At 42.0% G+C, this 24,771-nt stretch overlaps 1 protein-coding gene across 1 annotated transcript in view; it reads left to right on the top strand.

Annotated features, from left to right (window-relative positions):
* Positions 1-24,771, top strand: part of LOC140187074 (sodium-coupled monocarboxylate transporter 1-like) — a 56,763-nt gene that overhangs the window by 678 nt on the left and 31,314 nt on the right. The window contains exons 2-7 of the mRNA XM_072242006.1: positions 400-461; positions 10,386-10,525; positions 16,637-16,702; positions 18,721-18,772; positions 20,670-20,737; positions 23,429-23,583. Coding sequence (XP_072098107.1) covers positions 400-461; positions 10,386-10,525; positions 16,637-16,702; positions 18,721-18,772; positions 20,670-20,737; positions 23,429-23,583 — 543 coding nt within the window. The remainder of the gene's footprint in view (positions 1-399; positions 462-10,385; positions 10,526-16,636; positions 16,703-18,720; positions 18,773-20,669; positions 20,738-23,428; positions 23,584-24,771) is intronic.

Genomic DNA, 24,771 nt, shown 5'->3' with positions numbered 1-24,771 from the left:
AGATTACAATGATGTTTTTTGAGGGGTTATTATTGGCCAGGAATGCCTCCTGGACTCTATTAAGGTACCGTTTAGGGACTTTTATCAGAAGACAGAAGGGGTCTGTTTTAGCATCTCATCCAAAAGTTTGCATATCTGATATTGCTGCACACATCATTGCAAAACTGAGCTGGAGAGTCCACTGGACTTTGGTGCTGAAGTCTCTGGTGTGGGGGTTTGGATTCACAACATTCTGACTCTGGGATTTGTTAAATTTGTAAAAGAGAAATAGGATATATAGAGGATATAGAAGAGAACCTGAGTGTCTGTGCAAGAGTCAGCACTTTCAGGAAGATATGTAGGTACTGTATAGAAATGGAATTTTACAGGAAAATAAGCAGTTATCATTTCTCCCCACAGACAAATTTCTGCTTTCCCAGTTGCTCTTTCACTGGCTGCCAGTTTTTTGTCTGCTATTACCGGTAAGTGAGTTTCATTCCATGAAGAAAATAACTATATAAACCAGGTCAAAAGTTGCTAAGTTGATATGTAACTCACCAAGCTGAAGTCAGCCTATGTATCCAAATCCTTTATTAGTTTGGAAATTGAACTGTCATATGATCTCAGAAATAGCTTATTATTTCTTCAAATGTACTCAAGGGTACAAGAAAATATGAGGAATAGGCAATTATGCCCTTCAAACCTGCTCCATTTATTAGAGAGTTCCCAACCTGGGGTCCATGGACCCTTGCTTAATGGTATTGGTCCATGACATAAGAAAGTTTGGTAACCCTTGATTTAATATGATCTATACTGGTCTCAATGCCTCTTAGACCATAAGTCATAGGAGCAGAATTGGGCCATTCAGCCCATCGAGTTCACTCCACCATTTCATCATGACTGATCCCAGGTCCCATTCAACCCCATACAACTGCCCTCTCACCATATCCTTTGATGCTCTGACCAGTCAGGAGCCTATTAACTTCCACTTTAAATATACCCATGGACTTAGCCTCCACTTCAGCCTGTGGCAGAGTATTCCACAAATTCACCACTCTTTGGCTAAAAAAAAAACTCCTTACTTCAGTTCTAAAAGGTCCCCCCTCAATTCTGAGGCTGTGCCCTCCAGTTCTGGGTACCCCCACCAGAGGAACCATACTCTCCACATCCACCTTATCTAGTGCTTTCAACATTCGGTAGGTTACAATGAGAATGCCCCCCATTTTTCTAAATTCCAGTGAGTACAGGCCCAAAACTGCCAAACGCTCCTCATATGTTAACCCTTTCATTCCCAGAATAATCTTCATGAACCTCCTCTGTACTCTCCCCAATGACAATATATCCTTCTTGAGATAAGGGGCCCAAAGATGTGTCTTATAGAGCTTCAGCATTATCTTCTTGTTTTTATATTCTATTCCCCTTGAAATGAATGCCAACATTGCATTTGCCTTCTTTACCACAGACTCAACCTGTGAATTAACCTTCTGGGAGACTTGCACAAGGACCTCTAAGTCCTTTTGCACCTCTGATGTTTGAATTTTCTTCCCATTTAGATAAAATCTCCACTATTGTTCCTTTTACCAAAATGCATTATCATACATTTCCCAACAATAGACCAACAATCTGCCACTTTTTTGCCCATTCTTCCAATTTGTCTGTCCTGCTGCAATCATATTGCTTCCTCAGCTCTACCTACCCGTCCACCTATCTTCATATCATCTGCAAACTTTGCCACAAAGCAATCAATTTCACTATCTAAATAATTGACAAACAATGTGAAAAGTAGTGGTCCCAATACTGACCTCTGAGGAACACCATTAGTCACTGGCGGTCAACCAGAAAAGGCCCCTTTTATTCCCACTCGCTGCCTCCTGCCTTGTCAGCCATTCCTCTATCCATGCCGGTATCTCGCCTGTAACACCATAGGATTTTACCTTGATAAGCAGCCTCATGTAAGGCACTATACTCCATGCCCATCCTCTGGCTTCCCGCCTCCCCCTTTCTTTCTCCCTAGGCCTCCCGTCCGTCCCCTGATCCTCTCATATCCCTTTTGCCAATCAACTTTCCAGCTCTTAGCTCCATCCCTTCCCCCTCTTGTCTTCTCCTATCATTTCGGATCTCTCCCTCCCCCTCCCACTTTCAAATCTCTTACTATCTCTTCTTTCAGTTAGTCCTGATGAAGGAATACTTCCCATTCCCATTCCGACATGCCGGTCCATGACCTCCTCTACTGCCATGATGAGGCCACACTCAGGCTGGAGGAGCAAAACCTTATATTCCGTCTGGGTAACCTCCAACCTTTTGGCGTGAACATCGATTTCTCGAACTTCCATCGATTTCTCAAATTTCCATCCCCCTTCACCATTCCCCATTCCCATTTCGCTCTCTCACCTTATCTCCTTACCTGCCCACTATCCCCCTCTGGTGCTCCACCCCCTTCCCTTTCTTCCATGGCCTTCTGTCCTCTCCTCTCAGATTCACCCTTCTCTAGCCCTTTATCTCTTTCACCAATTGACTTTCCAGCTCTTTACTTCACCCCTTCCCCTTTCCATTTCACCTATCACCTTACTACCTTGTATTTCTTCCTCTCCCCCTCCACTTTCTTACTCTGACTTCTCATCTTTTTTCTCCAGTCCTGATGAAGGGTTTTGACCCAAAATGTCAACTATTTACTCTTTTTCATAGATACTACCTGGCCTGCTGAGTTCCTCCAGCATTCTGTGTGTGTTGCTTGGATTTCCAGCATCTGCAGATTTTCTCTTGATTGTAACCAAACTATTTGCTCTTGGTAGGGCAGATTTCTCACTTCAGCAATTAGTCTGGTGAATCTCCTTTAGACTGCCTCCAATGTTACGATACTTTTTAGTTAAGGGAACAAAACAGTACTCCAGGTGAGACCTTACCAGCACCCTGTGCAATTGCAACAAAACTTCCCTATTTTTAAACTCCTGTCAGTCTGAAAAGGATCTATCTATTCCAATACTGTTTTCTGTGAGACAGCCAGTTGTCAGTCCATTCTAAAACACTTCCTGTGATACCATGGGCTTTTAATTTGTGGACCACCCTCTTGTCTAGCAATTTATCAAATGCCTTTTGGAAACCTAAGTACACTCTGTTCTTTGCGGGAACGGGACCTGCTCTCAGGGCCTCACAACCAGCCGCTTTTTGATATCCCAAGGACACAACCCAGAAAACTAGCACACCTTCAGGGTGCTGGATTTAGTGGCCCTGGAGACAGGCTGATTCAAGGCTGGTGCTCCTGACTGAGACGTCACGGGAGAACGTAGAACATTCGGAGCAGTGGGTTAGCTGCCATGGGCTGTGTGTCCAGAGACCTGAGCCCAGGGGCCGACTCTCTGAGTGCAGAGCTCAGAAAAAGCGACGCAACAAACCTTTAACATTATATATCAGTGAGTTGTTTATTATGTCTCCCCTCTTGCTGTGAAACCAGGACACTTCTTTTACCCTTATCAGGGGGAGAGAGAGCTTATGATATGTTGAATTACTGGTTGAACGACTAGACTTTGAGGTACTGCAAGTCTGTGTCTTTATTAATGCTTTGCTACAGGCTTGAGTGCTCGGTGAAGAGTGCCGATGCTGTTTTGCTAGTGGTGGGGGGGGGGGAGGATGTTGCCATTTTGCTACTTGTACACGGGTGGGGGGAGCTGGGGTGGGATTTGGGGTTCTAATGTTTAACTGTCATGCATTCTTAGGGGCACTTCTCTGCTTTCGCAGATGTTTGTGAAGAAAAAGCATTTCAGAATGTATATTGTATACATTTCTCTGACATTATATGTCCCTATTGAACACTGCATCTGCACATTCCGCTCTATCAGTTCTCCCTGTCAGATCCTCAAAGAATTTGTGCAAAGCTGTCAACCATGATTTATCTTTCATATTGACTTGGATTAATTATATTCAGCTTTCCCAAATGATTAACAGCAGCAATGCTATTGAGAGAAAATGTTTATGATATTTTAAAATCTTAGTGTATAGATAGATAGATATACTTTATTAATCGCGAGGGAGATTTGGTTTCGTTACAGCTGCACCAACCAAGAATAGAGTGTAAATATAGCAATACAAAAAACCCCAACAATCAAACAACAAAATGCAAAACTATGCCAGATGGAAAATAAGTCCAGGACCAGTCTATTGGCTCAGGGTGTCTGACCCTCCACGGGAGGAGTATGAATAATACATAATGTATTACTATCCACATCCAGCAGATGGATGAAGAATTAACAGCATTTGCACAAGAGTATTAGAAAATAGACTAAAAGTTCCTTTAGTTTATAATCAATGGACTGAAGATCTGGGGATGGAGCTCGGCAAACTATATACGTACAGTCCATTAACAGGGGGAAGAAAAGAGTATTAACATTCCTTTTTTAAACAATTTTATTAGATTTATTGGGAAAATCAGGTCAGCACTGGATCTCAAGAGAGAGAATTTGTAGAATGTCTGCGAGATGGCTTTTTAGAACAGCTTGTTGTTGAGCCTACTAGGGGATCGGCTGTACTGGATTGGGTATTGTGTAATGAACCAGAGGTGATTGGAGAGATTGAGGTGAAGGAACCCTTAGGAGGCAGTGATCATAACATGATTGAGTTCACTGTGAAATTAGAAAAAGAGAAGCCGAAATCTGATGTGTCGGTATTTCAGTGGAGTAAAGGAAATTACAGTGGCATGAGAGAGGAACTGGCCAAAGTTGACTGGAAAGAGACACTGGCGGGAAAGACAGCAGAGCAGCAGTGGCTGGAGTTTATGCGAGAAGTGAGGAATGTGCAAGACAGGTATATTCCAAAAAAGAAGAAATTTTCGAGTAGAAAAAGGATGCAACCGTGGTTGACAAGAGAAGTCAAAGCCAAAGTTAAAGCAAAAGAGAGGGCATACAAGGAAGCAAAAATTAGTGGGAAGAGAGAGGATTGGAAAGTTTTTAAAACCTTACAAAAGGAAACCAAGGAGGTCATTAAGAGAGAAAAGATTAACTATGAAAGGAACCTAGCAAATAATATCGAAGAAGATACTAAAAGCTTTTTCAAGTATATAAAGAGTAAAAGACAGGTGAGAGTAGATATAGGACCGATAGAAAATGATGCTGGAGAAATTGTAATGGGAGATGAGGAGATGGCAGAGGAACTGAACAAGTATTTTGCATTAGTCTCCACTGAGGAAGTCAGCAGTATACTGGACACTCAAGGGTGTTAGGGAAGAGAAGTGTGCGCAGTCACAATTACGACAGAGAAAGTACTCAGGAAGCTGAATAGGCTAAAGGTAGATAAATCTCCTGGACCAGATGGAATGCACCCTCGTGTTCTGAAGGAAGTAGCTATGGAGATTGCGGAGGCATTAGCGATGATCTTTCAAAAGTCGATAGATTCTGGCGTGGTTCTGGAGGACTGGAAGATTGCAAATGTCACTCCACTATTTAAGAAGGGGGCAAGGAAGCAAAAAGGAAATTATAAACCTGTTAGCTTGACATCGGTGGTTGGGAAGTTGTTGGAGTCGATTGTCAAGGAGATGAGGTTACAGAGTACCTGGAGGCATATGACAAGATAGGCAGAACTCAGCATGGATTCCTTAAAGGAAAATCCTGCCTGACAAACCTATTACAATTTTTTGAGGAAATTACCAGTAGGCTGGACAAGGGAGATGTAGTGGATGTTGTATATTTGGATTTTCAGAAGGCCTTTGACAAGGTGCCACACATGAGGCTACTTAACAAGATAAGAGCCCATGGAATTACAGGAAAGTTACATACGTGGATGGAGCGTTGGCTGATTGGCAGGAAACAGAGAGTGGGAATAAAGGGATCCTATTCTGGTTGGCTGCCGGTTACCAGTGGTGTTCCGCAGGGATCAGTGTTGGGGCTGCTTCTTTTTACATTGTACATCAACGATTTAGATTGTGGAATAGATGGCTTTGTGGCTAAGTTTGCTGATGATACGAAGATAGGTGGAGGGGCCAGTAGTGCTGAGGAAACGGAGAGTCTGCAGAGAGACTTGGATAGATTGGAAGAATGGGCAGAGAAGTGGGAAATGAAGTACAATGTTGGAAAGTGTATGGTTATGCACTTGGCAGAAAAAATAAACGAGCAGACTATTATTTAAATGGGGAAAGAATTCAAAGTTCTGCGATGCAACGGGACTTGGGAGTCCTCGTACAGGATACCCTTAAAGTTAACCTCCAAGTTGAGTCAGTAGTGAAGAAGGCGAATGCAATGTTGACATTCATTTCTAGAGGAATAGAGTATAGGAGCAGGGATGTGATGTTGAGGCTCTATAAGGCGCTGATGAGACCTCACTTGGAGTACTGTGGGCAGTTTTGGTCTCCTTATTTAAGAAAGGATGTGCTGACATTGGAGAGGGTACAGAGAAGATTCACTAGAATGATTCAGGGAATGAGAGGGTTAACATATGAGGAACGTTTGTCCGCTCTTGGACTGCATTCTTTGGAGTTTAGAAAAATGAAGGGAGACCTCATAGAAACATTTCGAATGTTAAAAGGCATGGACAGAGTGGATGTGGCAAAGTTGTTTCCCATGATGGGGGAGTCTAGTACGAGAGGGCATGACTTCAGGATTGAAGGACGCCTTTTCAGAACAGAAATGCGAAGAAATTTTTTTAGTCAGAGGGTGGTGAATCTATGGAATTTGTTGCCACGGGCAGCAGTGGAGGCCAAGTCATTGGGTGTATTTAAGGCAGAGATTGATAGGTATCTGTGTAGCCAGGGCATCAAAGGTTATGGTGAGAAGGCAGGGGAGTGGGACTAAATAAGAGAAAATGGATCAGCTCATGATAAAAATGGCGGAGCAGGCTCGATGGGCCGAATGGCCTACTTCTGCTCCTTTGTTTTATGGTCTAGATTTTCATCCTATAGATAATTAGCATATCACAATGTGGTGTTAATGACTATGTTAAAGATAAAATGAGACATTTGTATTGCTCATTTAAATGAATCCATCCAAATCAGCACGTTTGCCTGCTTTCACAAGCAAGAGAAAATCCTGAGCAACACACACAAAATGCTGGAGGAACACAGCAGACCAGGCAGCATCTATGGAAAAGAATACAATTGACGTTTCGGGCCAAGACCCTTCAGCAGTCCTGAAGAAGGGTCTCGGCCCGAAACATTGACTGTACTCTTTTCCACAGATGCTGCATGATCTGCTGTTCCTCTAGCATTTTGTGTGTGAGGCTTGCCTCCTTATTCTTTTCTTAAAATGGCAACCTGTTTGCACAGGTAGCAATGATGCTAATCTTCATAGTTCATTTACAGGATCTCTGTTCTATTTAAGATTTTTATGTTTATGAAATAGATATTTTCCTGCCACTGTTTGTAAAGACTTTGTATGTTCTCCTTGTGATCACGTGGGTTTCCACCCATAGTCCAAAGACGTGCTGGTTCATAAGTTAATTGGTCATTTTAAATTGTCCCAGGATTAGGCTAGGGGTAAATTGGAGGTTTCTGGGCGGTGCAGCTTGAAGGGTCAGAAGGGCCTAATTTGTGCTGTATCTCAGTATATAAATAAATAAATAAATGTTGTTGTTGAGTGGCTCGCCGAGGTGGCTTGTTAGCTTGCAGACGTTTCGTTACCCAGCTAGGCAACATCATCAGTGTAACTTCCAATGAAATCTTGGTGATCTACGTTGTTTGTCTTTTATGTGTCCTGTGATAAGTCCATTTGTGTGTGTGTGTGTGAGTGTGTGGGTATATGTGTAATTTGTATTGGTTACTAATTATGTAATCCGCGATTGGTTTGTTAAAACAATTATCACCTAATCGGATTTCTACAAACCAATTGTGGATTACATAATCAGTAACCAATAGAAATGGCACATATACCCACACACACACAAACAGACTAATCCAGGGCACATAAAAGATGAACGATGTAGATCACCAACATGTCATTGGAAGCTGCATTGATGATGTTGCCTAGCTGGGTAACGAAATGTCTGCAAGCTAACAAGCCAGCTCGGCGAGCCACTCAACAACAACCTCCTCAACCTGAGCTACAAATCTTTTGCAACATCTTAAATAAATAAATATTTAATGAAAGCTGAAAATGCTGCAGATATTCAACAGGATAGGTAACATCTCTGACGTAGAATCACAAAAACATATAATACTGAAATGGGCCCTTACAGTTCACCTTGTCAATGGCGACCATAATGACTATCAACGCTGGTTCTATTTGCCTACATTAGGACTCTTCCCCTACACCTTTCTGATCTAAGTACCTGTCCAAATGCCAGGTTAAACAACATTGTTGTTTCTGCCTCCACCAACACTTCCTCTGGCAGCTCGTTCCAGATATTCACTACTGTCTATGCAAAAAGCTTACCCCTCCAATCTCCTTTAAATTTCACCCTCTTCAACTTAAAAATGTGCCCTCTAGTTCTAGACTCCACTACGCTGGGAAACAATTCTGATTCTCAACCCTCATAACCCTCATAAATGAGTCCACACCACTCATAACTTAATAAACCCTTATAAGGTGGTGGGGTGTCTGTACCAAAGGAGGTGTAAGGCTCTCCTTCCCTCCACTAGCCTGAAGGTCACCCATGGGCAAGGTGTAGCACCTGTTTATCTGCCCTCCCCATCTGATCAGGGTCACGTGAAGCCATGGGGGGATGTTGATGGTTGTATGAGAAGCAGGTGCACATCGCAAGTCCTGGTTATGCGACCACCAACACCAGGCAGACAGTCTCTGTTGATAATGGCTGGGGTCACCCATCTTGTAAAGACACTGCCCAGAAGAAAGCAATTGTAAACCGCTCCTGTAGAAACATTTGCCAAAAACAATCATGGTCATGGAAAAACCATGATTGCCCACGTCATTTGACATGGCATATAACAAACAAACTTATAAAGTCACATCTCAACCTCCTGTGCTCCAGTGAGAATAAACCCAGTTCATCCAATCCCTCCTTATAACTCCAGCCTTCCATACCAGGCGACAGTCCTGCGAATCTCTTCTGCACTCTCCATTCCTGCTATATGCTTCCTGTACTGTAGCAACTGGAACTATACACAATATTCTAAGTGTGGTTTAATCAACGTTTTGCACAACTGCAACGTGACACCACCCCTCTCCTTCCAACTCTTAGGCTCAGTGGCTCAGCCATGAAGGCAAGCATATCAAATGCCTTTTCCACTACAGTATCCACCAGTGTTGCCACTTTCAGGGAACTATTCACCCCAACATCTCTCCTAAGACCCTTGCCATTTACTCTATGTATCCTACCAGGATTTGATCTCCCAAAGAGCGTTACCTTACATTTATTTGATTAAATTCCATCTGCCACCACTCTGCCCAACTTTTCATCTGACCGACATCCCAACGCACCTCTGAAGGTTAGACGCACAGCATAGGTACTGATCTTTTTCCAACTTAAAAGAAAATACTAGAAATATATCAGATAGCAATAATGTTTCTAAAAGATGTGAGATACAAAATGTTGTGTCAAAAAGAAAGCAAGCCCTTGTTAAGGTGAACACTTCCAAAAATGAAACGAGTGAGTTTAATAATGGAACACAAAACCAAATATTGTACATGGTGGTAACATGAAAAAAAATGCCCGTCGGGATCAGAAATCTGTCACCTTTACCCATGTGATTCACACCCACCAATGGGTTGAATCTTAACCATCCCTGCAGTTCAATCAATGCTAGAGTTGCCAGAAATGTCCACATCCTATGAATAAACACAAAAAAAATTGCAGAGTTTCCTCGTCAACACACACAAAATGCTGGAGGAACTCAGCAGGTCAAGCAGCACCTACGGAAAAGAGTAAACAGTTGACGTTACATGCTGAGACCCTTCTTCAGGGCTGGAAAGTGGGGGGGGGGGGAGTCACCAGAATAAAAAGGTGAGGGAGGGGAAGGAGGATAGCTCGAAGGTTAAAGGTGAAACCAGGTGGGTAGGAAAGGTAAAGGGCTGGAGAGGAAGGGACCTGATAGAGGAGAGTGGAGCATAAGCGAAAGGGAAAGAGGAAGGGCCTAGGGGGAGGTGATAGGCAGGTGAGAAGAGATGAGAGGCCAGAAGTGGGGAGGGGGAGGGATTTTTTTTTAGCTGAAGGAGAAATCAATATTCATGCCATCAGGTTGGAGGCTACTTTGTGTTTTCTTGTCATGAGCCTTGATTCCACTTTAAATATTTGAATTCAGAACAAGGATAAGCACCTGTCCTAGTTGATAACCATTCACAAATAATCATAAGTACATAATGCATCAAAATGAATTTATTGGTTTGGCCAATGCCATTGGAGCAGACAGTGTGCCTTCATTTTCTACTAGTTTTATTTTTAAACTCGGGACAGTTTATTTAATTTCCACTCTTACCTTGGCAGTTGTTTCTATTCAATTACTGAATGTGCATTTCTGATTGCTATTACAGTGATTGGAGGCCCTGCAGAAGTTTACCTGTATGGAATAATGGTTGTGATGTTTTCACTGGCCTGCCTACTTACAATGACAATCACTTGTCTGATCTACATCCCCCTCTTCTACAGATTAAATATCATCAGCACATATGAGGTAATTAATTTTGTTCACTTTCCCTACTTCTGTGTTCTTTCATTAATAATAATTGTACTACCCTGCATTTGTGATAGTGGTATTTACACTGTAATTTTGTCTTTATTTATTGTCAGAGGTTTAATATCACCAGCGTATGTCGTGAAATTTATTGTAATGTGGCAGTAGTACGTTGCAATATAATAATAAAAATTGTGAATTACAGTAAGAAACATTTTTTAAGTAAATTAAATAAGTTGTGCAAAAAAGAGAAAAAAAATACTGAGGTAGTGTTCATGGGTTCAATGTCCATTCAGAAATCTGATGGCAGAGGGGAAGAAGCTGTTCCTGAATCACTGAGTGCGTGTCTTCACAATTCCGTTCTTCCTCCCTGATGAAAGCAATGAGAAGAAGGCCTGTTCTGAATGATTTGAGTCCTTAATGATGGCTGCCACTTTTACGAGGCATCACTCCTTAAGGATGTCCTGGATGCTGGGGAGGGTAGTGACCATGATGGAACTGACTGAGTTAAACACTTACTGCAGCTTATTTTGATCCTGTACAGTGCCCCACCCAGTACCAGACGCTGATGCAGCCAGTTAGAATGCTTTCCATGGTACATTTGCGAGAGTTACCAAATCTCCTCAATATCCTAATGAAATGTAGTCACTGTCATGCCTTCTTTGTAGCTATATCGATATGTTAGCATGACTCTATGGTATGTTGTTCATAACACACAAGTCATGTATGTACAGGTGCAATGAAAAACCAGCTTGCAGCAACATCACATACACATATCATCAGATAAGCAACATTCAGAAGTAAAATGTAAATTAAACATAAATTATTCAGAACCTTTATGGTCAATTCCCACCACTGTCTGTACAGAGTTTGTACATTCTTCCTGTGACTGAGTGGATCTCCTCTGGGTGCTCTGGTTTCCTCCCACAGTCCAAAGATATAGCAGTTAGTAGGTTAATTGGTCATTGTAGTTGTAGGCTAGGGTTAAATTAGGGGTTAGAGGACCTACTCCACACTGTACCTCAATCAATCAATCAGAATCAGGTTTATTATCACCGGCATGTGCCGTGAAATTTGTTAACTTAGCAGCTGCAGTTCAATGCAATACATAATATAGAACAAAAAAAGCTAATAATAAATAAATACATCAATCAATTACAGTATACTTATATTGAAAAGATTAAAAATCGTGCAAAAGCAGAAATAATACATATTTTAAAAGTGAGTTAGCGTCCAAGGGTTCAATGTCCATTTAGGAATTGGATGGCAGAGGGGAAGAAGCTGTTCCTGAATCGCTGAATGTGTGCCTTCAGGCTTCTATACCTCCTATCTGTGGTAACAGTGAGAAAAGGGCATGCCCTGGGTGCTGGAGGTCCTTAATGATAGATGCTACCTTTCTCAGTCACCACTTCTTGAAGATATCCTGGGTACTTTGTAGGCCAGTACCCATGATGGAGCTGACTAGATTTACAACCCTCTGCAGCTTCTTTCAGTCCTGTGCAGTAGCCCCCCACCCCCATACCAGACAGTGATGCAGCCTGTCAGAATGCTCTCCACTGTACATCTATAGAAGTTTTTGAGTCTATTTGTTGACATACCAAATCTCTTCAAACTCCTAATGAAGTATAGTCGCTGTCTTGCCTTACTTATAACTGCATCAATATGTTAGGACCAAGTTAACTCTTCAGAGATCTTGACGTACAGGAACTTGAAAATGCTCACTCTCTCCACGTCTGATCTCTGTATGAGGATTGATGTGTGTTCCTTCATCTTACCCTTCCCAAAGCCCACAATCAGCTCTTTCGTCTGGCTGACGTTGAGCTCCAGGTTATTACTCCACTAGTTGAGTAGAGCAGTGGGCTAAGCACACACCCCTGAGGTGCACCAGTGTTGATCATCAGCAAGGAGGAGATATTATCACCAATCCACACAGATTGTGAACTTCCGGTTAGGAAGTCGAGGATCCGATTGCAGACAGAGGTACAGAGGCCCGGGTTCTGTAACTTCTCAATCAGGATTGTGGGAATGATGGAATTAAGTGCCGAGCTATAGTCGATGAACAGCATCCTGATGTAGGTGTTTGGGTTGTCCAGGTGGTCTAAGGCTGTGTGAAGAGCCATTGAGATTGCATTAGCCATTGACCTATTGTGGAGTTTGGGAGCCGGCTGGCTGCAGACTACGGCTGTGTCAGTTCAGTTCTACAATTTTAGATGCCCATTAAACCACGTTGCCCCAGTGACCCCACAAGGCAATGCCACATGCAAGCAGAGTGGGCCCTTTGGGTGACATCCTTCTATATAACCTTTTTTGTTCAATGTGCTGTTGTCAAGGACCTTAAACAATTTATACGTGTCTGTCTTTGAGCAGGTATAAGTTTATTTTTATTACTTTATTGAGATACAGCGTAGAGTAGGTCCTTCCGACCCTTCAAGACGCGCCACCCAGCAACCTCTGATTTAACCATAATCTAATCACGGGACAATTTACAAAGACCAATTAACCAACTAACTGGCATGTTTTTGGACTGTGGGAGGAAACTGGAGCATCCGGAGGAAACCCATGCAATCACAGGGAGAATGTACAAACTTCTTACAGGCATTGCCGGGAATTGAACCCAGGTTGCTGGTACTGTAGAGCGTTGTACTAACCATTATGCTACCATGCCATCCATCTTAACAAATTTTGGTTAATTATAAAATAGGATATTTACTCTAGGATGGCGGGATACATCTCTACCAAAGGAGGTGTGAGGTGTCCTTCCACTGCTAGCCTGAAGATCACCCTTGAACAAGATGTAGCATCTGCTTAGCCCCTTGATCTGGGTCATGTAAAGCCATGGGAGTAGGTTGTGGATGGTCATAAAGTATGACTATGACTATGTCATACGAGCAGCTGGTGCATATCACAGATCCTGGTTATGCAACCATTGATACCAGGCAGACAATCCCTGTAGAGTATTGGTAATGGCTGGGGTCACCTATCTTGTAAAGGCACTGCCAAGAAGAAGGCAATGGCAACCCACTTCTGTAGAAAAATTTGTTAAGAACAATCATGGTCATGGAAAGATCATGGTCGCCCATGTCATATGACACGGCACATAACGAACAAACATTTGATTTAAAATCCTGGATCTGCAAGACAAAATGGTAAAGTAGAATAAAGAACCATTAAACCTCCTGCATGCGCTTGCCTTTTCAATTGAGATCAGCAATCCTTCCATTTCTTACCCCCGCCATCCCAACCGTGAGGCAAAAGGAGTGGATACAGAGTCAGATGTTTGTGTTGCTAACCTCACTTGATGATGATTTCAGTGCAGAGTGCAGGCTAGATGAGCTCGCAGGCAACTTCCTGCTCATTTCTGATTTGGGCATTGCAACATGCAGTCATAAAAATTAGAACTGAACTAACATACATGGAGGCCATGATCATTTGGACTGCTTGGGGGAAATATAGATTTAGGAACATTATACTATAAGACCATGAGACATAGGAACAGAATTAGGCCAGTAGGCCCATTGAATCTGATCTGCCATTCCATCATGGCTGATTTATTATCTCTCTCAACTGCAATCTCCTATCTTCTCCCCATAACCTTACACACCCTTACTAATCAAGAACCTATCAAACTCCTGTTTAAAGTAGTTAAAGATCACTTTACTTGGCTTGGCAATACCCAAAGATCCTAAATTAATATTTAAATTGAACTTCATGGAGCTTACCTCAAAACTTAAACAGAACATAGAAAGTTGGAAAACCCTACCTCTGTCCATGATTGGTCGTATAAATTCAATTAAAATGGTTTCCCTTCCTAGGTTTCTCTATCTTTGTCAAAATCTCCCCATTTTTCTTTCATCAGCCTTCTTTAAAGAGTTGGACTCCATAATTTTCTTACATCTGGAATTACAAGAACCACGGGATTTCAAAAATCCATTTGCAAAAGCCCAAGTCTGAAGGAGGGCTGGGATTACCTGTATTTAGACACTATTACTGGGCAATCAATGCTAGGGTTTTAATATTCTGACAACAGAGGGCTCTGGATAACCTAGCCCCTGGGGCTCCCTTGTGGCTATATATGGAGTCTAACTCTGTTGACAACTCCTCCTTGCCAGCCATGCTGTTCTCTAAATTAGAAAAGCCTGGGACTTCAAGAAGTCTAAGTCTCGTTTTGAAAAACTCCGTCAGAATTCTAAATCAGATCAGGAGTGTTCTGAATCTACCAGAGACCTCTGTACAAACACCAATCTGTTTCAATCAGTCGTTTCTACCCTCATGGTCAGACAAAACCTACCATGCTTGGAGGGAGAAGAGGCTAGTTTCTATCAAAGACCTGTACATAGAAGGACAGTTTGCAACATTTAGTCTGCTGAAAGAGGAATTTGAGCTGCCTCATTCGCACTTTTTTCTTTACTTACAAATTAGACACTACGTCCAATCCAAGATTTGTAATTTTGAAATCCTTCCAGGGAAGCATATATATTTTTGATATCTTAAAGAACCCTCCTGACTCCAGGCATCTCTTTTCTAAGTTTGTATGTTTGTTTGAAGGTTGTACTATAGCCTCCTCTGTGAAGATGAGGGAGGCCTGGAGAGAAGAATTGGACATTGAACTATCTGAACCTGCCTGGGACTAGAGTTTGTCTATGGTACAGGCTCGCTCTGTTAACAGCAGACACCAAATGATCCACTTTAAAGTTGTCCACTGTCCTCACTATTCTAAACTTAGGTTGCAAAGGATTTACCCTTCTGTCTCGCCAATGTGTGATGGATGTCAGGGGACGGAGGGCACGTTGTCACACACCTTTCGATTTTGCCCTTCACTGACTGGATTTTGGTCCAAAATACTTGACTGGTACTCAAAGGCCTATAAAAGATCCTTCCCCTTGGAAGCTGGTCTCGCCACCTTTGGCTGTTCGCAATCCACTTTATGCTTCCCTACAGCCATACACCAGTCTCTGATGCTGGGGATGACTGTCTTGAGGGGATGGAAATCACCCTTTCCCCCTCACAACACACTGGAGGAACTCAGCAGGTTGAACAGCATCCGTGGAAATGATCAGTCAACGTTTCAGGCCAGAACCCTTCGTCAGGATTGAAGAGGGAAGGGGCAGAGGCCCTATAAAGAAGGTGGGGGGAGAGTGGCAAGGAGAAGGCTGGTAGGTTCCAGGTGAAAAACCAGTAAGGGGAAAGATGGATGGCTGACATGATGGCTGACTCAGGTTCTTGAGAACCAATTCAATTATAAAATTTTCGGCTATCTGGGATCCATTTCTTGCCTACCTGGACGAGGCCGGGGGCAGATGAACAATTTCCCCCCAGCTAATCTCTCACAGCCCTCATTTGAGACTTAATGTTTAGCATTTTTGAGCACTCTGAACAACAGGCACCCCTCTAATGTTACGTCCCTTTGTTTTGCTTATTTTATTTTTACACATGCCTGAGCTTGTATGTTCTTGTTGACTTTATTGTTTTTTGAAAATTTTGAAAATAAAGTATTTAAAAAAAAACCTATCAAACTCCGCTTTAAATATATCCAATGACTTGGCCTCCACAGCTATCCGTGGCAATGAAATCCACAGACTCACTACCCTATGGGTAATGAAATTCTAACTCATTATCCTTGTAAATGGACACTCCTCTATTCTGAGGCTGTATTCTCTGGTTGTTGACTCCCTCACTATAGAAAAGATCCTCTCCACACCCACTCTATACATTACATGAGTCTATGTTTTAAATGCACGTGATTTAGACCCAGATCTGGGCCGTACCCTCCAAATATCCGGACCTGCCTCTCAGTTTTTTTGCACTACCTTACTTCCCATTTTGCTATTTTCTATTTATGATTCATAATTTAAATTTTTAATATTCACTAATTTGAACTATTTTTAATATCTTTAATATTTAATATTTGTAATCCAGGGAGTGTGAAGCACAGAATCAAATATCACTGTGATGATTGTACGTTCTAGTACCAATTGTTTGGCGACAATAAAGTATAAAGTGTAGTCTTGAGTTTGAAAATAGAGCCACATTTATTTTGCAATTGTATTCAGATGAACTATAAACATACCAAAATATTAAATTATCAGTAAATCTTTATTTTTGTTCTTACAGTATATTAATAGAAGATTTGGTTCTGCTGTGAAATATCAAGTTGTCTTTGCCTTCTTGTTGTACATGGTAAGTTCATAAATAGATTCTAAAGCAGGGGTTCGCAACCTGGTGTCCATGAACCTCCTGATGAATGCTAAGGGTCCATGGCATAAAAAAAGCAGGGAACCTCTGCTCTAAAGCATCTTCCATCTTGCCTGTCGTTTTGTGCACTTATTACCATATCTGTTTGATTAACTGCTTGCTTAGATTCACAGAATTACTTTCGTAGAAGCTGAATGGGGAAAAAACTCGCTCCTCCAGTGCATCTGCTGGCAGTCTTTATTACACTTAATATAATCTCTCACTAATCGCTCATCCAGCCTCCTAGAGCACCCACGTCCGTGGATCCAATCCTACACCTGACAATCCAATAGCTCCTAATTCTGCACAGGCCTCATTATTAAGGTGCATATCCTAAATTCTTCCAGTCACAAGATTTAACTTTGATAGCACCCTTTCTCCTTGTATTTTCTACGTTGGCATTCATTAAGATAGGAGCAGCAATGACATAGTAATATCATCCCCAGGAGGTCTCCCTCCAAACTCTCTCCATTAGGCAGGATCGACCATGGATGCTTCTTCCTATGTGTTTGTCAATCAATATGCAAGCCAGGGCAGTACGACATGGAGAGCAAGCTGTTGCTCGAGTAGCGTTCTCCCCCTCTCCATACAACTGATGAATCCAAAGGAAAAGCAAAGACCAATACAGTCTGGCACCAGCAGCGTTGCAGGAATTGCTAGTCATCGCTGAATTCAACTTAGGACTGCCTTAGGGACTCCAGCCCCAGTTTTGTCTTTGGGGTTTATACCCAAAGCCTTCCCTGTGGATGGTATAACCACATGGCAGCAGAGATTTGAGATCAGAGTTTTCTTTCTCTTAGATGAGCTGCCAACCATGGCTGACAAGTCCCATCTGCCTGAAGCGAATAGCTTTAGGGCGCCAGTAACCCGCCTTTGCCTCTTCTCCTGTCAGTTAAAGTGATTCTGTTGGGCTTAATAGCCAAGCCACACGTGAATGCCAGGAGCTGAATCCGGTTGTCAGAGGCTATTTGAGATGCATGCCACTGGGAACTTTTAATAGGTAGTGGGAGGTTATCCCCACTACCTACCCCGGCTATAACAGCCTTAAGGAACCACATTTGACAAAGAGAAAAATGTCTCTCAAGTCTGAAGGTGACAAAGATATCAATGAGTGTTAATATACTGTAACGGGTTCACTGATGACTTTGCTTCATGGTGCCATAGAAATTAATTTCGGATTTAATTTTGATGGAATTAATATATGGCTAGAGGGAATTTGAACTATCTGGTTCATTTAAAAAGGGAAAGAGCATCAGGTACAGGTGAATGGAACATGTGATGCAACTCACACACACAAAACGCTGGAAGAACTCAGCAGATCAGGCAGCATCCACGAACAGTCGATGTTTCGGGCCAAGACCCTTCATCAGGACTGGAAAGGAAGGGGGCAGAAACCAGAATAAGAAGGTAGAAGGAGGGGAAGGAGTTAACTTAAAGCTTTGGGTCTGGGGGTCACATATCTATTAGGTCAGGTGAGGATGGCAGTTTTCATCTTGTGGAGTGCGCAAGTGAACCAAATGGTTCTTTACATCAATAACTTTTAATTCATGGTCACCTTTATTAAGACAAATTAGTGGTTCCTCTCCACCCACTACTAATTCCAGATTAGCACTGAATTTAAATACCGCAAGGGCTGTGCTGGGATTTGAATTGGGTTTCTATGTTGTTAATTTAGATTTCAGGATTCCAGGTCAGGTAGTGTAACCAGTACAACACCACTTCAGTGTAGCATTCATGGTAATTCATGACTTTCATCAACAAAACGCCGTTACACAGAAATCATTTGCGCACTGCAGTACATTGTTTCTCCCGTTGGGCCAAACTGTGCAGAGATAACTCTGTTTGACAGCTCTCTATATATCGTTTTCCATAATAGATTTTGCTATTATAAGAATTCTGTGGACAAGGTAATTGAAAGGTTCCATTTCATTAGTTGTAATGTTGTTTCACTGACTGTCTTTCAGAGCATTTATCTTGGTATTGCCACCTATACACCTGCATTAGCACTTAGCGAAGGTAAGTGGAACTATGTTTTATCATACAGTATTTAAACAGTTATTGTTCAATATTGTTATAACAAGAAATTCTTTATTCCACTAGATTCCAGTCACATACTTTACCACTGGGTACACAACAGCAACAACACAATAACATCCAATCACAAACACGAGAAAATATGCAGACGCTGGAAATCCAAAGCAGCACACACAAAATGCTGGAGAAACTCAACAGGTCAGGCAGCATCAATGGGAAAAAGTAAATAGTCGACATTTTGGGCTGAGAAGGAAGAGGGAAGGTGCCTGAATAAAAAAGTGGGGTAGGGGAAGGAGGAAGGTGATAGGTGAAGCCAGGTGGGTGAGAAACCTCAAGGGCTAGAAAAGAATGAATCTGAAAGGAGAGGAGAGTGGACACTCGGAGAAAGGGAAGGAGGAGGGGACCCAGGGAGAAGTAACAGGCAGGTGAGAAGAAGTAAAAGGTCAGAGTGGAGAATAAAGGAGGTGGTGAAATTTTGTTCATCAGTAGGAGAAACCTTGGGAGTGGCCACATCTTGGCACAAGAGGAAGCAATCACATACTTTACCACAAGGTACACAACACAACAACAATTTTCATGATATCTGCTAATGATATTAAACCTGATTCTGATTGATAGCAGCTCTGACTCCAATGCAGGGATTCCCAACCTGGGGTACACAGATCCCTCGGTTAATGATAGAGTTTAGGAACCCCTGCTCTAATGGTACTTCCAGGTCTTTGCCATAGAATAAAGGGCTGAAAGTGATGTGACCCCTCAAATCTATTTGAGCATATGTATACGATATAGAACAGTACAGCACAGTATGGGTCCATCCACCCACAATGCTTGTGCCAACCTGTATGCAAGATAATGTTCAAAAGTCTAAGGCACATATATATAACTAGGGTGCCTAAGAGTTTTGCACAGTACTGTATTCAGCAATATGGAGTGGAGAGCCAGTTTGTAAATCTGGCGGGAGCAAAGGCTGTTGGGAAAGGTGAGGGTGAAGTGCCACAGGAGTGGTGGAACAGAAAGAGTGCCAGGGGTGGGGGGCAGCTCAGATGCAGGCACACCCAGCCCTGAGGCACCAGGAAAGGACATTAGATTCCAAACGATTAGTTTATTTGTCATTACAGAATGCCACTCTGGTGCTTCCCGCTCCCTCCCCTCTCCCTTCCTCTTTTCCCAAACCATGATTCCCCTTCCCATTCTCAGTCCATTATAGAGACCCATATCAGAATCAGGTTTATCATCACTCACATATGTCATGATGTTTTTTGCAACAGCAGCAGTACAATGTAATACATAAAATTATTACAGTACTGTGCAAAAGTCTTAGGCACCCCAGCTATATAAACACATAACGTGTGTGTGTGTAACACTTTTACACACACTGAACAGGTGCAGTGAAAAAACAGACCCATAGTATAGTGAATGAGGACAGTGATATAACAAATGAAACTTTGAGTTAGGTAGTGCGAATTAGAAAAATTCTTATCAAATTTTCATTTTCCTGATTTGCATAAATATAATTATTCTTGGAGGAAGGTTTCTGATATTCATATCATAAGCATTCTCCTCCTACACTTCCTCAGCACTGGAATGGAACGCATCCCTTTGCACCTCCTCAGTGTGCTGCCTGAGGCCAACTTGCCACTAAGTCCTCACTGTGGCTTGACTATCACCTCCTAGATGAGAAGACTCAATCAATTGGTCGTCCATATCTGGCCCAGGAAATTGCAAGTGCACGGTGACTTCTGTTAATGGGTCTTAGTATTAGCCTAATCAAGCATAATTCAGCCCATTATCATACCTATGAGTTAAATCATCATCTCAAAAATAAGTTATACAGCTTGGTATATAATTTTAACCTTTCTCTACAACTTACTTATTTCAGTTACCGGGGTAAACTTGTGGACTTCCATCATGACAACAGGACTCGTATGTACACTGTATACAACACTAGTAAGGAAACTCAACATGAATATTTAAAAACATTAATCAATAGTCAATTAAATGCTTTTAATATTGGAAATAATTCAATATTAAATTCCGGTGGTTGCTGGTTGGGTTGAGTTAGCTGATTGACAAGTATATAAAAGCCAAGCATTCGGAGGACACACCACAATTAACAGCACACTGATGATGCCTCCTCGTGGGTGACAAAACATTTGCAAGTATTTGCCAAGATTAGAGAACAAATCAACCCAATCTGTCTTTAATATGTAGGATTGATTATTTACTACCTATACAATTATTTGTAGAAATTAATCTTACAGTAAATTAATCTGTTATTTATATTTTATTTTAAAAATATTTTTGCTACTGTACATTTCAGGTACATAGTCATATTAGGCTAGAAAAAACATCAAGATCTTAAACCTGGGTCACTTCTCATCTAGAAAAACATCTTTTTTGAAGTAATGAAAGTAGATATTAATCTAATCAGATCAGTTATAGGCCAGCATGTTAGCAACAGTCATTTCCATCTATTATTTTCATGGGTTTGACTTTTCAATGGTTCAATTTAATATTAGAGAATGTATACAGTATATACCCTGAAATTCTTACTCTTTGCAGAAAAAAAACACAAAGAATGAATGACAGAAAATGTTAGAACCCCAAAGTCCCTCCTCCCCTTTCCCCTCCCACAAACAAGCAGCAGCAAAAGCATTAACCCAGCCCTCTCCCCTCACCCCACTTTCTCCAGTAAAAGTATCAACCCCCACTACCCACCATGCAAACGATAGCAAGGTCCCCAGAGACCGTGACCTAGAGTCCATCAAAAACTACTGTCCATCCCGAAACTTCGACATGTCAGACAGGCTCTCCCTCTCTCTCTCGATAGAGATATCTTTCGCTCCTGCAACAACTCACTGCCGCGCTGTGACAATCTGCTGCATCGCTTATCCAAGTCCCTAACTTGAAGACCAGCAGACTCTCACTCACTGTCAAGAGAAGAGAGAGATCGCTTAAGTGCGGCGGCTTTCTTTCAACAGCAGTGAACACTGCCTGCTGTCTCGATGTTTCAATCTCTGTGTCATTTCCAGCTCCTTATCCTTTATTTTTTGCTCTTTATTTCAAAGTTCTAAGCTCAAAGTACATTTTATTATCAAGGTGTGTATACTTTATATAAGCTTAAGATTCAGCTCCTTACAGGCAGCCACAAAATGAAGAAACCCAATAGAACCTATTAAAAACTGGCTGGCTTTTCTCAACTTTGGTATCTCTTGGCTTGTTTGCATTTTCCTATAAGTACTCCTCCTTTATACCTCGGGGGTGGAGGGTGGAGATATATATTTACTAAAGGATTAGCTTAGATTAGATTATGAAGACATGCAGTCCTCTTTTATTGTCATTTAGTAATGCATGCATTAAGAAGTGATACAATATTTCCTCTGGTGTGATATCACAAAACACGGGACAGACCAAGACTGAAAAAAAAACAAAACCACATAATTATAACATATAGTTACAACAGTGCAACAATACCATAACTTGATGAAGAAGTCCGTGAGCACAGTGAAAGTTCAAAGTCTCTCAAATGTCCCACATCTCATGCAGACAGGAGAAGGAAGAAAAACTCTCCCTGCCATACCCGACCACGGTCCGACTCTGAGTCATCCAAAAACTTCGAGCTCTGATCAGCTGTCTGACACCGAGTACTGAGCACCATCTCTATCCGAGTGATTCGACCTCCATCTCGGTCACTAACAGCAGGCAAATCCGGGGATTTTGAGGCCTTCCCGACACGCAGTAATGACAGCAGCGAACGAGTGTTTCAGAAATTTTTCCAGATGTTCCTCTGTGCTTTTCACATCCGTTTCCATCAAATCAGAATTGTCCATGGCCCCTATTTAATGGATACAATATCATTTTTCACCAGAGGGCTACGCACGCGCAGCGCGCTGCTTTCTCTTCTCCCGCCGCCGCTACCCAGTGGATATGTAAGGCTCTCCTCCCTCCGCTAGCCTGCAGGTCACCCTTGGGCAAGGTGTAGCCCCTGCTTAGCTCCCCCCCCCCACTCGATCCGGGTCACGTGAATCCATGGGAGCAGGTGGTGGATGGTCGTATGAGCAGCCAGTACATATCAGAAGTCCTGGTAATGGTGACCATTGATGCCAGGCAGACAATCTCTGGAGTATTGATAGTGGCTGTGATCACCTGACTTGTAAAGACACTGCCCAGAAAAAGGCAATGGCAAACCACTTCTTTAGAAAAATTTTGCCAATAAACAATCAAGGTCATGGAAAAACCATGCTCGCCTACATCATTTGACACAGCACATAACGATGATGGTGATCTTTTAAGAACATAGACCATTTGGTTAAACTGAATTTAAATTCACAAATTTCAATGGTGAGAATTTACAAGCATTACCAGTGGTAGGGTAAGGCAATGGCAAACCACTTCTGTCAAAAAATTTGCCAAGAACAATCATGGGCAGAGGCCATGATCACCCACATCATGACACAGCACATAATGATGATGATAATGAATTACTGAATAGGGAGACATGCCATTTAATAGCCATGCAAGTATACTTAATGCAGATACATCAGCCAGCCTCAAGACATTCAGTGTGGTTAATGCATTGTCTATTGCTCAGATAACTATAAAAATGTAAGGAATATTGCTTACTTCATTTTTTTTTAGGGTGGCATAAAAGCTGTTCTGTGGACAGATGTTTTCCAGATCTATATAATGTTGGCTGGTCTTCTTGCTTTGATGATTCAAGGCTTAATCCACAGTGGAGGATTTGGAAAGGTTTGGAAAATTGCAGAGGAAGGAGGACGCCTCAATTTTTTTGAGTAAGTAAAAATTGAAGTGATGTTATTGGTTTAGAGAGAGTAAGACGTTTCTCAGTGGATCTGACAAACTAGGCGCAGCTCACGTGGATTTACAGGGTGATGGATGAGTGGCAGGATGAACCAGACGCAGGGACAGAAAGGTAATTGGAATTGCGAAGAGGGTGTGGATATAGCAGGGTGAAACCAAAATTATGAAGATTAAAAGGATTAAAGTTCAAAGATTAAAGTATATTTATTATCAAAGTTGACTAAATACAGTCAACACACACAAAATGCTGGTGGAACGCAGCAGGCCAGGCAGCATCTATAGGAAGAGGTACAGTCGACATTTTGGGCCGAGACCCTTCGTCAGGCCTATACACTATATACAGTTTTGGGATTCGTCTCCTTACAGGCAGCCACAAAATAAAGGAACTCACTATAACTCATTAATAAAAGAAGATGTCAAACATCTAATATGCAGAAAAAATAACAATTTTTGCAAACAATAACAGTAAGCAAATTGCATTTAGTTCATTTTGTTTGTGACCAGCAAGTTGTCACTGTGCTTCACGAGTGACATCTTAAATCGGAAGACTGGTTTTAACCGGAATTAGTATGGAAAGGTACAAGGACCACATGGACATAGTTGAATAATGGATCTATTTATGTTCTGTATGACACTCTGACTCTGACTATTAGAGAAGGATAGCCATTGACACAGTGAATAGAAAGCTGGGTGAAATTTCTTGAATTCTTGCGTTAACATTGCATCTTGCACAGAAAAAAAAGAAAGAGGCTTTATTTCATCCTTCAGGGGAAGCTCTGTAACTCTAGAGACAATACATGAAGTTCTGACAAAACAGAATATATCCTCTTCTTTCCCTCAGGATGTGGACAGTTACTAAACATGAAAATCTCCAAACAGCTGCTTCAAAAGGGAGATTTCAAAACTCGATTTCTTGTATTTGATGTGGTTTTGTTTTCGCAATGAGTAATAAGCAACTTGGCGGCAAGGTGGAGATACGTCTCCATACCAAAGGAGGTGTAGGGCACTCCTTCCCTCTCCTAGTCTGCAGATCACCACTGGGCAAGGTATAGCTCCTGCTTAGCCCCCCCCCCCCCCCCCGGGTCAAGGTCACGTGAAGCCATGGGAGCAGGCGGTGGATGGTCATTTGAGCAGCGTATCACCAGTCCTGGTAACGTGAC

This window comes from Mobula birostris, chromosome 24 (assembly GCF_030028105.1).
Source record: "Mobula birostris isolate sMobBir1 chromosome 24, sMobBir1.hap1, whole genome shotgun sequence".
Lineage (NCBI taxonomy): Eukaryota > Metazoa > Chordata > Chondrichthyes > Myliobatiformes > Myliobatidae > Mobula > Mobula birostris.
The sequence above is the reverse complement of the archived record's forward strand: the minus strand, read 5'-3'. Positions and strand labels throughout refer to the sequence as shown.